Source organism: Protobothrops mucrosquamatus, unplaced genomic scaffold (assembly GCF_001527695.2).
Source record: "Protobothrops mucrosquamatus isolate PMUCROS unplaced genomic scaffold, P.Mucros_1.0 scaffold258, whole genome shotgun sequence".
NCBI lineage: Eukaryota > Metazoa > Chordata > Lepidosauria > Squamata > Viperidae > Protobothrops > Protobothrops mucrosquamatus.
The window spans coordinates 754,817-771,920 of NW_015386605.1; the positions used below are offsets into that span (position 1 = coordinate 754,817).

Consider the following 17,104-nt stretch of genomic DNA (forward strand, 5'->3'; position numbering starts at 1 on the left):
TTTTTTTAAAAAATGGAGATTTCAGGCAATGGATTCTTTTTCAGTTAAATCCATGGCCTTGAAACTAGTGGAGCCTCTCTGAATTATTTGGTCACCTTATCCCAAATTTCAAGGTATTCTGAATAGATCTTGGCCCTGAGGGAAACCCTTGATGGAAAATCAACACAGAGAGATGTCTTGAATAAATCACCTCAGTACTCAGACAAGTTTTATTCCAAATACAGACCCAGCTATGAGTAAAGTGGCATATGAAGGGATCTTTCCATTTCTCCCTTCTGCTTAGAGTTATTACTTAAAGGAAGGGGGAGGGGGAGAGAAGAGGGAATGGATACAAAGAGATGTCTTGCATAAACCATCTGAATCCTCAGACAAGCTTTATAACAAATAGGGCTCCAGCTATGAGTAAAGTGGCAGATGGAGCAATCAGCCAGTGGAACAGCTTTCCTTCAGACGTTGTGGGTGCTCCATCACTGGAGGCTTTCAAAAAAAGACTGGACAACCATTTATTTGAAATGGTATAAGGCAGGGGTGGCGAACCTATGGCATGGGTGCCAGAGGCGGCACTCGTAGCCCTCTCTGTGGGCACACGTGCTGTTGCCCCAGCCTTGCCTCCCCCCACAACCCCCTCCTCTCCAGCAGCCCCCCTGAAGGAGAGTCACCCTCGGGCGTGGCCCACACAGAGCAGCACAGCCAAGGACATGGTAGCCAGGCAGCATAGACAAGACTCTGCCCTCACACCCCATCATGCTGTTGATGCTGCAGGGCACGGGCAGAGGGTGTGGCCACCATAGCGTTGCTGGGCTGCCTGGGCAATCTGCGGTGGGCCCTGGAGGCGGTGAGTGGTCCTGTGGGCAGGCGGGGTGGGGGATGGGGGGGCAGACCGGGGGCGGGCAGGGGTTTTTGGGCACTCGGTCTCTAAAAGGTTCGCCATCACTGGTTCCTGCTGGAACAGGGGTTTGAACTAGAAGACCTTCAAGATCCCTTCCAATCCTATTATTCTATGCTCTATCTTTCCATTTCTACCTTCTGCTTTGAGTTATTTCTAGAAGGAAGGGAGAGAAGATCTGGGAATGGACCATCAGCTTTTCTCCCTCTCCTCTTTGGGCTTCAGCTCCCACCTTTTCCCTACATTAGGATGATGCAAAGAATCTTGGCCTCTAGGCAGCTTTCAGAGAAGGTGGGCTCTCCCTGCAGCTTCCTAGACAAGTCTGAATAGTAAAGCCTTTGGGATGAGCTCCTGACATTTTCCATTATAGATTCTTTTCATACGGCAGATTTCTGAAACCTTGGAGGCCAGCGGATCATGTGGCTTATTTAGATAAGAAATCAATGTGGTCTCAGTCTGTTTACCACCTTCTTTCCTAGATCAGGTTTCCACAGAGGTGTTGAGTGTTCCAGGTGCTGTTTTTGTAGTAGGGTCAGTCCTTTTGGGACATGCCCAGAAAGGGTGTTGAGACAGTGGTGAGTCAACACTGAAGTCATGGAATTCTGAGGCTCCATCTGAGGATTATGATGTGACCTAACAACTGCAGAAAGAACTAGGGAAGGTCATCTGCATGTTCTTAATATCCAGCTCTACTACCCTCATCTACTTTCAAGAATAAATCATAGAGATAAAGAGAGCATGTTCACACAGATTTAGATTTCCATATTCATTCCACCTAAGGAAAAAGAATCCTTCTCCCCCTTATGGGGGAGTCTGGTCTCTTCTGCAGCTGTCTTATGTTAATATAACTATCTCATTTCTTATCCTGTCTTTCACTAGCTGCATGACAATTTTAATTATTAATTTGTTTATTTTGCTGTTTGATGATTATGTTAGAATTTAATTTCATTAGTTTTGCACTATATATACGTTTATTTCCTTTGGTTTTAAATAATTGTACTTGTCAAACTGATGCAGAGGGAGCCCAATAATAACTGCAATGGAAAAATAAATTTAATGAACCAAAGAAACAGTTTTAATATTACTTCCTTATTTTTACTATTAGATGTTCCTTAGAGTTTAGATCTGGCCTCAGGATAATAATGTAGCACTTGGAGAAGAAGATGCAGCCCAGCAGACCAGCACTGGAGGCCAAGATGGAGAAGACCTGAACAGCCACCATATATTTCCCCTTGGTGCTAAGGTAGGTGGGCAGGAAGGAGACCCAGACGCTGCAGAAGACCAGCATGCTGAAGGTGATCAGCTTGGCTTCGTTGAAGGCCCCAGGCAGGTTCCTGGCCAGGAAAGCTACAATGAAGCAAATGGAAGCTAGAAAACACATATAACCAAGGACAATATAAAACATAGTGACAGAGCCTTCATTGCACTGAAGTATGATCTCTCCAGGCTGAGAGTGCAGGTCAGAGTCAGGGAATGGAGGAGAAACTCCCAACCAGATGGAACAGATGATAATTTGGACACCAGAACAAGAAAGGATGATGGAGTTGGCTAAGCTCTTCCTCAACCATCTTCTCTGGGACAAGGGACCAAAACACCGGTCCTTCCGGTCGTGGTGACACTAACAAAAGCGGTTGTATCTTCTGTGTCGATGACTCTTCTGTTACCACTTATGGCCAACAGCCTCTTCTGTACATTGAAAGGAACCAACAGGTTACTTTTTTTTCCTCCTGTTTTTTGTTTCGTCCTCCCTCTGGTCGTTCTACATCCTGTCCATCCGGTTATTTGTTTTGACAATGGGAGTTTCTCGGTATTTAAGGAATATGATAAGAACAATGCCTGTTTTTAAGAACAAGAAAAATGCAAAGGAGACCAAGATAAGGCCCAGATGTTCCTTATAAGAAAGAAAGTGTCTTGTTTTGGTGATACATTGTACTTGGTTCTTGGTTGGAAATTGATCATCTGGGCACTTGGTGCATTTTTCGGTATCTGAGAAAAAAAAATGAAAGGAATGTTTCTTTTATATGTCTTTTCATATTTCAATTAGATCTTCTTTGGATGAGAACTGATACTGAGAAACAGGAGAGACATAGCAAAAGGTAAATATATATAATATTTGTCTGACTTCTCATCTTAATCCAAGCTTTAGGCAGTTTTTAGTCTAGCAAATAAACCCCAATATATACAATGATAAAAACAACAACAAAAATGCAACCCCCCAAAAAAGAGAGATGCTGGCATCACACAACCATCCTTTACTCAGAGAACTCACCACAGGAAACAGGAAGTGACTAAAGCATAAATAAGCCTCCTAAATTCAGGAAAGGGCACAGATTGAGCACAAGTAGAATCTGCTTAATGACTCCACTAGACAAGGCTGCCCCCAGCACATCAAGCTGAAGCTGAGAATCTAGCAGGACCCCCAAATTTTGCACCATTTCCATCTAGGGGAATGTTACCCCATCCAGAATGAGAAATGGCTTATAACTAGACCCTGCATGGCCCAAAAGAGAAGGCCACTCCATCTTACCAGAGTTGACTCAAAGTTGGTTCCTCCCATCCAGATCCATGCTACCTCAATGTGCTGGGTCAGCATCACAATAGCAACACCTGCCCAGGTATGGATGGTGTACTGATGATACCACATCTCATGGTTCCAAATGATACCATCTAGCAGTTTTATGTCAATGATAAAGAGAAAAGAAGAGATACTCAAGACCTAAGAGATGGTCCATTGCAGGAACCTAGGGCCTGTACTCTGTCCCTGAATAATATGAAATCATTAATGAAGAAAGGATAACCATTGGAAACCACTGCTTCCCATTCCAATCCCTGAAGATATTCTGGAAGGACACCTTGGTTGATGGTGTCAAAAACACTGAGAGATCCAGAGGGGCCAAGATGTTTGCACATCCTCATCCAGAGCCCTTCAGAGGTCATCTTCAAGAGGAACCAGTTCAGTCTCAGTACTGTACCTCAATCAGTGGGTTTTGTACCTAAGTACAGTACCAAGCATGCCTTCAACAAACCTCTGAAACATTTTGGAGATTAGATGAAAGTTGTCTAACACAGTTTGGTCCATATGGAGATTTCTGAAAATGGTGTACACTGCCCCCTCGTTCAAACCAGATGACAATACCACTCTTACCATAAAAGAGGCATTTCTATTCCAAATTTGGGCTTAGCCCAAACATTTGAGGTCTTCTGGAAATCTTTCAAGAAGCTGAGGATCACCCGGTAAGAGGGACCCTGTTCAGTTATTGCATCTTGTGTAACACCTTGATACTATAGATTCCACTCTCATAATCTTGCTTTTTTAAAGTTTTATTTCTGTAATTAGTTCTGTAAAAAGGTTTAATTGTTTGTTTTATCGTATGCTGCCAAGAAACACTTTCTGTGGGATGGGTGGCTGTATAAATTTGATAAATAAATAAATAAAATAATTAACATTAATTCCTAATGGAATTGAAGAAGATAAATTGAGTTTTTATCCATCTTTGCAAAGTATTTGGTTTCTGGAAGTGAGAAGATAAAGCAATCTATTTCCATTATAGATTTGGTAACAATTTTAAATATTGAATGATTTCCACGTTGGTATAAATGGATGAATCCAGTATCCCTTTCTTTCGGTGTCACCCACCTTCCTGAGTGGAGATGGTCCCCTCTGGACAAGGAATGCAGTCATAGCAGCAAACTGGCTCTCCTTCCCGAACCTGCTTGAAAAATCCAGGATGACAATTTTCCACACATTGGGACTGAGGCAGAGACTAAGCAGAAAAATAACAAATGCCAAAGAAAATGTATTATAACTCAACATCCAAAAAAGATGCATGTAGAATCTCTAACTAATTCCAAATGGTTGTAGAAGATACAGATACAGGCAGATTCTTCATTTGGTTCCTGCTTTTTGCTTCTGACACAACAAGATTGCATTAAAGGACTTTTCTTCTTAATAAAGTCTGGAGGGATGGAACTGAGAAAAGATTTAAGCATTAAGTAACAGCTAATTGGTTTGTATTCATAGCAGTATTAACATAAATTCCTCTGTTCTTCATATATCCATGATTTTAAAGTATGATGATCTGCTCATACTAAAGTTTGGGATACAATTTATTTGAAACAATTTATTAATGTATTAATTAATTTATTAAAATTTTGATAAAGAAAGAAACTTCTGATCAGCAGGACCTGGAAAGATTTATTTTTGACTAGTAAAACATTGCAAAGTTACTCCCCTTTGAAAGTAATCCAAAAAAGTCTTCCAGTGAAGATACAAAGGAAAAATTCCTTACAAATTAGGGTGGTCAATCTTAAAGGAGATGTTCTTTGTTTATTATTATATTCATTTCCTCCATTTATATGGCTGCCATGCTGGTCAAACAAGAGCAAAACTAACTGCCACATTTCCAAAACTGGAGTGAGATGAGATGGAGATGAAATGATGAGGGTAAAAGGGTAAACCAGGAATCCTTTGCTGCAGCACATGAGTCATGAGTATAATCCCTGGGTGGGAAAGGGATGTTAATAATAATAATAATAATAATAATAATAATAATGATGATGATGATGATGATGATGATGATGATGATGATGATGATGATGATGATGATGATGATGATAAAGTTGGAAGGGACCTTGGAGGTCATCTAGTCCAACCTCCTGCTCAGGCAGGAAACCCTATACCATTTTGGACAAATGGCTGTCCAGTTTCTTCTTAAAAACTTCCAGTGTTGGAGCATTCACCGCTTCCGGAGGCAGGTTGTTCCACTGGTTAATTGTTCTAACTGTCAGGAAGTTTCTCCTTAGTTCTAGGTTGCTTCTCTCTTTGGTTAGTTTCCACCCGTTGCTTCTTGTCCTGCCTTCAGGCGCTTTGGAAAATAGCTTGACTCCCTCTTCTTTGTGGCAGCCCCTGAGATATTGGAACACTGCTATCATGTCCCCCCTCTTCCTTCTCTTCGTTAAACTAGACATACCCAATTCCAGCAACATTCTTTGTATGCTTTAGCCTCCAGTCCCCTAATCATCTTTGTGCTCTTCTCTGTACTCTTTCTAGAGTTGCAACATCTTTTTGACATTGTGGTGACCAAAACTGGATGCAGTGTTCCAAGTGTGGCCTTACCAAGGCATTGTAAAGTGGCATTAATACTTCACATGATCTTGATTCTATCCCTCTGTTAATGCAGCCTAGCACTGTGTTTCTAAGGCCCAGCTAGGTATTCAAAAAAAAAAGAGGTCATTTCTAGTGAAAAACAACAATTAGGTGACACTGACGAGTATGGAAAGGCAAATCCACATTTATTACTACTTAAATTTTGCTCAGAGAGACTTAAGGTAGATAAAAATCAACAGAAACAATTATATTTATGGGATTTTCAAAAGAAGAATCTTCTAAACCAAAGATCAAATCTAAGTTGCATTTCTTATCAAATTGTCTGAGTTCAGATATCAGGAAAGACTTTTCTTTAGGTCAAAATCATGTCACGATGCTTCAGTTTTTGGAGTCAGGTTATTATCAGACCAACATTCTGATGTCATGTGAACTGAAAGCCTTAGACCTCTTTCCAAAGAGCAGGTGGCCTATTGCGATATCCCACTGGGGTGAAAGAGAGGCATGGAAAGCTTTGGCCAGATCTGGGCTGCTTAAAACCATAAGAGAATATGGACCTGCCCTTAAAGTGACATTCCCTCCAATCAGGACAAAGTGAATCCTAATTCCAAAGCTAAGATCCCAATTGGCCTATGGGATCTCTATCCAGGCTTGATTCGGTTTCATCGTATTCAGTCCAAACATGAACTTGGAAACTGCTCAATCAAATTGCTTTCTTTTTTTGCTAATTCTGGGCAAGATTGAATTGAGGCTATGGGGATCACAATCTTCAGCACTTGATGGCTCTCTCATCAGATTTACAGCAATTTCAGATTGCAAATTGGATACAAAAAAGCCCTGATCTGTCTTCCTAAAGAATTGTCATCCAGCATTCCATGTTTGACTTTGGTCAATATTACTGAAGTCTTCCAAGCAGCCTAAGATGACTATAAGTGTTATATTCCCATGTTCAGTTCTCAGTCATTCATTCATCTTGGTGACTAGTCTTAGCCCACTCAAAATGGGTCTTAAGGCATTGGAAAACTGAGAAAATGCAGCAATGCTTCACCCACCTTATTGAGCAGCTTCAGCCTTGACAGAAGGTCTTTGTTGATAATAAGCCTTTGTCTTTCAAAACTTCCCAAAATCTCTTCCATGGGTTCTTTCTTGGGATGAACCAGCCACATCATGATGTCCAGATCTGCTGCTATCTCCCCATTTTGGTCCAAGTATAGTTTCTTCTGGGAAATATTGCAAAATACATTCTTCTCCAGAAAGGGATGGAACTAGAATGGAACATGCATGAATTTTAAAAACAGAAAACTTGCTTTCTTATTCCTAATAATAATAATAATAATAAATAAATAAAAATAATAAAAATAATAAAAATAATAGTAAAGTTGGAAGGGACCTTGGAGGTCATCTAGTCCAACCCCCTGCTCAGGCAGGAAACCCTACACCATTTCGGTGTTTACCGACAGGTCAGAGAAGAATTTTTGAAGGTCACAACCTCGTAAGTGGCGAAGACCTCCGTCCAACAAGGTGACCAATTAACAAGATTGACAGTCCTTCAAAGAGGAATCAAGATCCTTGCTTCTCTCCTTGATTAGTTTCCACCCGTTGCTTCTTGTCCTGCCTTCAGGCACTTTGGAAAATAGCTTGACTCCATCTTCTTTGTGGCAGTCCCTGAGATATTGGAAGTCTGCTATCATGTCCCCCCTCGTCCTTCTCTTCATTAAACTAGACATACCCAATTCCAGCAGCTGTTCCTTATATGCTTTAGCATCCAGTCCCCTAATCATCTTTGTTGCTCTTCTCTGTACTCTTTCTAGAGTCTCAACATCTTTTTTATATCGTGGTGACCAAAACTGGATGCAGTATTCCAAGTGTGGCCTTACCAAGGCATTGTAAAGTGATATTAACACTTCACGTGATCTTGATTCTATGATCTTCTCACATTCAAATCATTCTTCTACAGTTGTCTGATTTGCAAATATGATTAATTGGGAGAAGTATTGCCACTATCTTCAAAAGTAAAAAGCAAAAGTGCAGCAAAATATATATGTCCATCGTATATTGACAAAATATGTATTGTCAGAATAAATGTTTGACATAATTTGTCAATTATAGGGAAAATTGTGAAGCAAGTTACCAATAAATTGAACAAAGAAATAATGGATGAATTCATAAATTCATCGAAAACAACATGGTGAGTACCAAAAAGTATGGATTTGTCAAGAAGAAAGCTCCTAAGCTAATATTCTACCAGGTAGACCAAACAGAAAACACAACTTTCCAGGCAGACCAAACTGGGAAACAATCAGATGAGCCAATTCCACTTTATTGTAAGGCTACTTTAACAGAATCTTGCAGATCTGAAAGTCCATATCTCCAACTTTTTTTACTGCCTGAAAAAATAGGGAGAATCATTTCTGAGTTTGTTTCTCTACCCACTATGCACCTGTGGGCTCCCATCTTCTTATCTCATGATTCCTGGGAGACATTCTCCCCACCCCACCCCCCATCTCCCAAGATCAATCCTATGTATAATCCAAGGAATAGCCAACACTCCAGAAGACAGGCTTAGGATACAGGAGGATCTGGACAGACTTGAACACTGGGCACTATCTAACAAAATGAAATTCAATGGTGAAAAAAGTAAGGTTCTATATTTAGGCAAGAAAAACCAAATGCACAGGTATAGTATAGGTGGTACCTTGCTCAATAGTAGTAACTGTGAGAGGGACCTCCGAGTCCTAGTGGACAATCATTTAAATATGAGCCAGCAGTGTGCTGCAGCTGCCAAAAAGGCCAACACAGTGCTAGGCTGCATTAACAGAGGGATAGAATCAAGATCACGTGAAGTGTTAATACCACTTTACAATGCCTTGGTAAGGCCACACTTGGAATACTGCATCCAGTTTTGATCACCGCGATATAAAAAAGATGTTGAGACTCTAGAAAGAGTACAGAGAAGAGCAACGAAGATGATCAGGGGGCTGGAGGTTAAAACATATAAGGAAAGGCTGCTGGAATTGGGTATGTCTAGTTTAACGAAGAGAAGGATGAGGGGGGTCATGATAGCAGTGTTCCAATATCTCAGGGGCTGCCACAAAGAAGAGTCAAGCTATTTTCCAAGGCGCCTGAAGGCAGGACAAGAAGCAACGGGTGGAAACTAATCAAGGAGAGAAGCAACCTAGAACTAAGGAGAAACTTCCTGACAGTTAGAACAATTAACCAGTGAAACAACCTGCCTCCAGAAGCGGTGAATGCTCCAACACTGGACGTTTTTAAGAAGAGACTGGACAGCCATTTGTCTGAAATGGTATAGGGTTTCCTGCCTGAGCAGGAGGTTGGACTAGATGACCTCCAAGGTCCCTTCCAACTTTATTATTATTATTATTATTATTATTATTATTATTATTATTATTATTATTATTGTTGTTGTTGTTGTTGTTGTTGTTGTTGTTGTTGTTGTTGCTGCTGTTGTTGTTATTATTATTATTGTTGTTGTTGTTGTTGTTATTTTTTTATTATTATTATTATTATACGTAGACTTCCTGGATAGATTATGGGAATGGTGGTGATATAACTTGATATCAGCAAAGTATTTCATGCTGTTGTGAACAAGAACATCATCATGATTTGAATGATGTGATAATTAAGTGGATGAAAACTGTCTTAAAGTTGTACTATTATAATTTTCAGTGTTTCTCACAAAAGTGGGTAGGTTTGAATAATATTTAATTCTCGGTCATCTATTCTTTGATATTGTCATTAATAGAGACTTTCTCAAATAATGATTTTGTGATGCAAGGTTTATGCCAACTTGAGTCAGGCACAAAAGATCATGTCCTTAAGTGAAGGTCCAATTACATGGATGTATTGCTAATCAAACCTATGCACAGGAATCTCCCCAACCAACACTTAACACTTGCTTGGAGCTACATAAATGTCAACAGTATTCAAGAGAGGGTTGAACCTAATTTGGTCGTGCCAATGTAGGAATCTAGGCTTACCCCTGTTTTAACTCCACACCAAAGTTCTGCTACTCCTAGAAATTGTTCAACTTCCTTGAATCCAAGGAAGAGATTAAAGGAGTTTATTTTAGCATTAAGGACCACAAAAGGAGAAGAGCTATGTTGGTTTAAAGAAGCAAAAAAGCAGAAGTCTAGGATTAACAGTTCCAACTAACACAATCTCTTGGTTAGAGAAGGGAGGATATAGCATTCTTCTAATAACTGAAAGATGTTTAACAGAAGCTTAAAATCTGTTCACTGTTATTCCAATTAGATTTGTCAATTTTTTTAGCCTTTTGCAGTACAGGCAGATTGAGATGATTCTCCTTCTCCTTTTGGTTCCTGCTGAAAAGGAACTAAGTTTGATGGATCCTTGTCAGGACCCCATACCTGCCAGGGCTGCAGCCTTGGAGCCCCCAAGCACTCTTCACCCCTCTTCCTGCATCTGGAAGAATAGGCAGCATTTAAGGCGTGGACCAGAGTCTTAATAGCACTGTAAACATATTGGTTGTTTGTGATCTGGATCCTGTTGCTTTTCTTTTCAGACCCCAGTGGTGCTTTCTGGGTGCATCTTCTCCGGCCTTTGACAGAAAAGAGATGCTTTGAAAAAGAACAGCGAAAAGACCGATCTTGAAACTGAGGTTCCAGAAAGAGAGTTGATTCATAGGCATTGTCTTTTGTCCTTTTTTTTGCTTGAAAAGAAAAGGACCAAACACTATGGACATATTTGAAAACTTTCTGCTTTTTAATTGAATATTTTCCCAAAGTTGTCGTGATCCAGACTTTCCCTTCAATGGATCCTGTCAAATCTTTAAGCGTTGAATGGAAAGGAAGAATTCTGTCCACAAGGGAATCATATTCCATGAAGTGAACAAAGACATTGACTTGTCTCCACTTAGAGATGGCATTCTTAAATGATGCTGTAGGTCTAGTTGTTGAGAATCGTTCTGATATAACGACACAAATTCTGTTCCTGACAAGCATAGGAGTGAAAATCCTCATGAAATTCTCTCCATTCTCTGTGTCTGAAGCAAAGAGACCAATCAACACCCATCTGAAATGCAGGAGCACTTGGACAATGCCTGGATAGTGGATGCCTTCTTTGGGCAACATTTGGTGGAAAAAAGGGAACTGAATTTTATCACTCAGAGCCTCTGATATAATTTTATAACGGATCTGAAAAAAACAATGAAAATACTGTGTTATATTTCAGGTCAAATCAAGTCCAAAATATTAGCTTTTAATAAATCTAATTTGGTTCTCATGCAAATATACAGTAGNGAATAAATGGATATTAGATGCAAATGCAATTAAGATATGTTTTGGTTAGAAAATATATTTTAAACTGATACTATTGACATTTTTAGAAAAATATAATAAATATAGATAGGCAATTTTTATATTTACTTACAATAATAAGAATTGTATTTGCTTAGTGTGGAAAAATGTTTATTACTAGAAGGGAATTGGAACTGAAAAAAGTGAAAATAGGATATAGATTAAATAAATGGATAATGAATGTAAATGCAATTAAGATATGCTTTGGTTAAAAGATATTTTAAACTGATATTATTGATACCTTTAGAAAAATATAACACATGTTGATAGGCAATTGTATATTTATTTACAACAATAAGAATTGTATATGCTTAGTATGGAAAAATGTCTATTATCAGATGAAGAGAGGATGTATTGGAGGGTGTAATATTGGATTAAGTTAGAAGAAGCTTACATGTACCATGAAATTACTAATGGACCCAGGCACCACGTTGTTTAATTAGGCACTTGATTGTAAAAATAGAAAATCAATAAAATATTTATAAAAAAGAAACAAATAAGAATAAAGAATGCAAATCATATTTCTTTATCTCCAATTTACCACAATCAGACCAGCCTATGTACATCTCAACTGAACTGTTTTGTTCAAATAAAGGATGCAATTTTTGAATCATTATTGTACAAGAAATAAGTTATTTTAGTATAGGGATTCCATTAGATCATTTGTCTAATGTGCAACCCAAAATACACATCTGTTTTTTCTACAATTGACATTCAAATAATAGATTTGTTGCATCTTTTATCTCTAGAGCTTCATAAATACAAGTCTGTTCATTATAAGGGGCTTGGTGAAATCTTACAAATCTTACAAATTCAACCATTGTGTCCAGCTGCTCAAATCTTGCTTGAATAAATACTGCTCTTAAATGTTTAGACATTTCTGTGTTGAAATACTTGGCAATTTGGAAGGTACTTTTTCAGTGTGCCAACTTTTCTATGCTTTGATGTTTTGGATTCATTGTGCAGCAATCTTTTTAGCTTATTCTCCAGTAGTCGAATATAAAGGGAGAGCACAGCTACTAATATAATTTGTCAGTTCTAGAATCCAAGTGGATTTTAATTAAAATTATGTCTTCTAAAACACAGAATTTTGGGAGTCTATCTATTTTTATAGCTTTAATTTTATACCAATTAATATGTACCATGATTTTAGACAGAATAAATTGTATAAAGTTCCAATTCAGCTCACAGGGCAGCAACTGAAGTCCTTTTATCCATCCCAAGTTACTTCCCAGAACATGTGATTGTGCTTATTCTAGTAGTGATATATTTTAACTTTGTCTTGATATATAGCTTGGGAGTAACCTTGTTATTATATGCTTTAATAAACGGGGCTCAGGACGCTGGATAGCTATTGTTTTATTTTAGCAGTACATTAACAATTGTCCTTGGACTAAGTGAGGCTCTTTGATGATGGGAGACCCAAGAACCAGTCTCATAGAAAACTATCCCTATGTAGGGAAAGGTATTAACTTGCTTTATTGGCTCACCACTGAATAGCCATCTATGGCTATGATGTCATTTTGCAATACGACAATTATTAGACAGTAGAAACTAAAACTTCTTAACAATTCACACAATCCAATTTCTGGGCATCATATTCTCGGAATATAACAAGGTACTACCATGTGTATTTAGTGTCTTAGGCATGTGTATTCCAGAATCCTTCATTAAGCCTGGTAAGTAATGATCATTAACATTTAGCTTGAGTAGCATTGGTTGAAGTATGCATTTCAGTTACCCTTGGAAAATATTGATCCTACTTCTCATGGGTCCATTGGGTCCAAATCATAGTCTCAAAACATGTGCTTCTAGAAAAAGCTTGGATCGGAGCAACAGTTGTAGTTCCATTTTAAGGACAATCCTCCATAATATTTCTATGTTTAGTGTGTCGGGTGCTTCAGTGGGATCTACAAAGGCAGCAAATCAATGTTTCCCCTGACTGACATATTTCGTAATTGGGTAGTTCAAGACAAATCCATTGTGAACAGGGAATTGACTCTAAAGCTTGCTTGTTCTTCTGCAATGAATACACTTTTTAAATAATCCACTCTCAGTTCTATTCAAGAGGAACCTAGCATATATATTTAGCCACAGTATCTATTAGATGAATTGGCCAGTAGTTGCTATATTCTTTTATTTTTATTCCTCACTGTCACAGGTTTTAGCAGAATTCCCCAAAGCAATGGGGACAGTGTCAGGAGAGGATATGGCTGCTTTGATTCTTGCCCATTCTCCACTCGGCATTCTAAATCTGAGCCATGACACCTCCACTGGCTATGGTAAAAGCAGTTCTTGAGCTCCATAGAAAGTTATCATTGGATCTATAGCTCATACACCACCACCACCACACTTTCTTTATCAGATAGAAAAAAAACACAAACCTGTGGGACTTTGTAGTGGCCTACTAATGTTGACACCTGGATGGAGATGTCCCTTTTAGCTCCATCAACGAGAGCCAAAAGGTTGTCATTTGTTCCACAGCTATAGTTGGGAACATTGGCTTTTCCAGTAGAGAGCATGTCCAGCAAAGCATCAGAAGTGCCAATTGTGTTAAAATAGTTGTCATGGATGTTATAGCCAAAAGTGAGATTGTGCAAGAGCTGTGGATTCTTGTTGATTGCTTGGATTATAAAAATATACCGGAGGATTCTAGACTGATCAGTAGATAACTTACTGTAAAAAAAATGTTCATTTTATAACAATCAAAATTATCAACAGCAACAATGAAATGTTTTGTTTATTCTTTCTCTCCAGAAGCCTATTGAGTCTCAAACCAATACTAACCCAATAGCAACGGGAAATAATGATCACCAGTTACCATTTAATTTTTGTGAGCATTACGAAGATACAGTAAGATAGAGATTGTCCTCCACCAGGGTTAGTCTCTCTCTCACACACACACATAGCATTAGTGTAGTAGTTTCATTTGTCCAATAATTAGGATTCAAAATCATTCAATCATTAAAGCAAAAGGAAGAGGATGTTTCATAAATGACCAGAAAAACAACTTTAAAAAATATCATCCTCCAGTCCTTTAAGGATCATATATTCAATGTCATAAAAATATGGAAATTGGGCAAAGGCATCTACAACTATTTCAATTATTTTTATTTTTATTTATTTATTAAATTATTATGCTACCAATCTCCCCCACAATAATTATTTTAAACAAAAAGTTGTATCCAAGTAATGAATTTCACTGGAAATTGAGGAAATGCAACTCCATCACACTTACTAGCTATGTTGACTGTAAGGAACCATGTTGAACGGCAATATTATACGTGATATTTTTGAATCACTGGTGACTACACTAATGAGATGGTCTCCTGGCCTGTAATAGCTCCATGGTTTTTTTCCATTTTGGTGACCCAAACACAGTAGGCACTTCATGCTAAGCTTCAAACAGACTTGTGAACACATTAGCAACATCAGAAGCAGAAGGTTCAAATTCATAGGTCTGAATTTTCTGTTTTTAAACAATAACAGAAGAGTTAAAAGAATTCAAAGCACTGTCATAAGATGGAAATGCCAATGGCTTTCTCGATACTGACAGAGACAAACTGAGCTTCACTTGGAAAGGAGAGAAAGTACATTTAACAACATAATACCTGCCTGCCCTAAATGTTGTGCCACACAGGGTGTGAACTGAGTCATTTATCCTTTTCTGATGCTTCCATGTTGCTTCAGTCTGATATTTATATCAAAGTAGCAGAAGTGATCTTAAAAATCAGAATTGTGAAAATTACAATGAGAAGCAACTTCTCCTCTTGGGATCCTGAAGTTCTTCTAGGGCTTTATGTGCTGAGAGGTAGCTGGAGAAAAACATATTAGTGAAGAGTCACAGATACATCCCTAAGGGCACTGTTCTCTAGTGGTTGTGGTCCTTCCTATCAGGACATGTCCAGAAAGTGATTCTGGAGGAACATAGTGTAACACCCAAGGAATCCCAAAGGTGCTTTTCCAAAAGGCAACTGGACTTTCTTGTTCTTTTTTTTTCTTGAAAACATTTTTGCCTTGAAAATATTTTGCTGGAAATGGAGAAGCTTCTTGGATGAGAAGTGAAATGTTTTCAAGAGAAAAAAAACACAAGAAAGTCCAGTTGTCTTTTGGGAAAGCACCTTTAGAACAACAATGGCATGGATGATTGAGAATCTCCGTAGACAACAACCAGGGAACTGATTTCTGCTGTCCTTCAATGTGATATCAATGTGTTGTCGCCAGGCACTGAACTTGTTTGCTTTTCCCATAAAAGATCTCAATCAATAGGACAGATTTCATCGACCTTTCTGATCTTTTTCCACAAGTGAAGTAATCGTTTGGCATCATTATTTACATCATAGAGGGTATGATTGACTTTACCTTCATAATCCTCCCAATTGCTTTTATTTATTAGTTATATTGTTTTATTAATTACTTATTTATAAAAAAATTATTGGCCACCCATCTTACCTCAGGGTAACTATGGGTGACTTACAATCATAAATGATAAAAACTGTACAAAGCCAAAAGACATAAATACAGTAATATGCAAAGTCAAATACTGCAGCCCATTTACAAGATAGGAAGAGTGGAGCAGGATGCAGGGAGGTGAGATCTGTTGTTAATCTCTTAATTACCTCCACTATGATGCTCTCCCATTAGTGCCCCAAGCTAACTGGTACATGACAGATAAGCAACAGCCACAAGTGGACTGTATCATGAGTAAATAGAAAGAAAGTTATAAAGTGGATAGACGTTTTTCTTTTTTTTCTTTTTCCAATAGACTCTGCATATTGTCCTTCTGTGTTCATGTAAAACACAGAGGTCTTTTACATTTTGAAGTTTCTTACTTTATTATTAAATAAACAGAGGGCTGTGAGGTCTGCAACTGAGATGGTAGTTGTGCCCACAGCAGGGGGATGGTGCAACCTGATTTGTTTGCCACATCAACTGAGAAACTGGTTTTGGAACACTTGGTGGCCTTCTTCTGGTTGTTTGGATGTACTTGGTAGGGTGGGACCACTTTTGACATTTTCATCTCTGAGGCTTTGTGTGATTCCACCCCCCCCCAAGAGTTTGAATGCTTGGAAGGTTTAGTTGGGAGTCTCTGTATTCCTGTGTAGATGAGTTGGTTGTTGAGGGGATTATTTTTCTTATTTTTATAGTGGGCACATTGATATATTTCCCTCGAAAGCAGAACTGGACGTTTGAGTGAGAAGATGGATTTTAGGAGATAGGCAGGACCATCAGATGCTGATGGGCAGAGGGTGGCCCATACCTAGGGCATCAGGTCTAGTATTTGTAAGTGGTCCCGATGCACATCCATGGGCTTCTACTGTAATTGCTTGGCTATCAGGTCTCTAGTGGCTCTAGGTTCTAGACATTTTTTTAAAATGCCAGGTTGGTGTAACAAGGCTACTCTCAACCATTATGTTATCTGCCATGTCTCGCTGAAGCCTGTTTGTGCCCAGAGGGTAGTAATCCCCTTCTCTATCAACAATGTGCCTAATCCAAGTTGTCGTTGTGCCCGAGTTTAGACCCCAAGTTACAGGAAAAGGGGTGGCTCTTGTCATCTGTAGTTTGTTAGGGTTCACCTAGACGTGGACAGGGTCTTGGGGAGGCTGAATGCAACCACATGTTTGTTAGATCCGTGTCCCTCCTGGCTGGTACTGGCAGCTCGGGAGGGTACACGAGCCTGGCTCCAGGGAATTATTAACGCTTCTTTGCAGGAGGGTGTCTTCCCTGCGGCCCTTAAGGAGGCCGTTGTGAGGCCCCTCCTCAAGAAGCCTTCCCTGG

General features: G+C 39.0%; 1 protein-coding gene across 1 annotated transcript in view; it reads right to left on the bottom strand.

Annotated features, from left to right (window-relative positions):
- Nucleotides 1–1,967: 1,967 nt before the first annotated feature.
- Nucleotides 1,968–17,104, bottom strand: part of LOC114922486 (vomeronasal type-2 receptor 26-like) — a gene marked incomplete at its 5' end in the record, with an annotated part of 26,518 nt that continues 11,381 nt past the window's right edge. Inside the window, 2 exons of the mRNA XM_029283877.1 lie at nucleotides 1,968–2,434; nucleotides 2,813–2,818. Of these exons, the coding sequence (XP_029139710.1) occupies nucleotides 1,968–2,434; nucleotides 2,813–2,818 (473 nt within the window). The remainder of the gene's footprint in view (nucleotides 2,435–2,812; nucleotides 2,819–17,104) is intronic.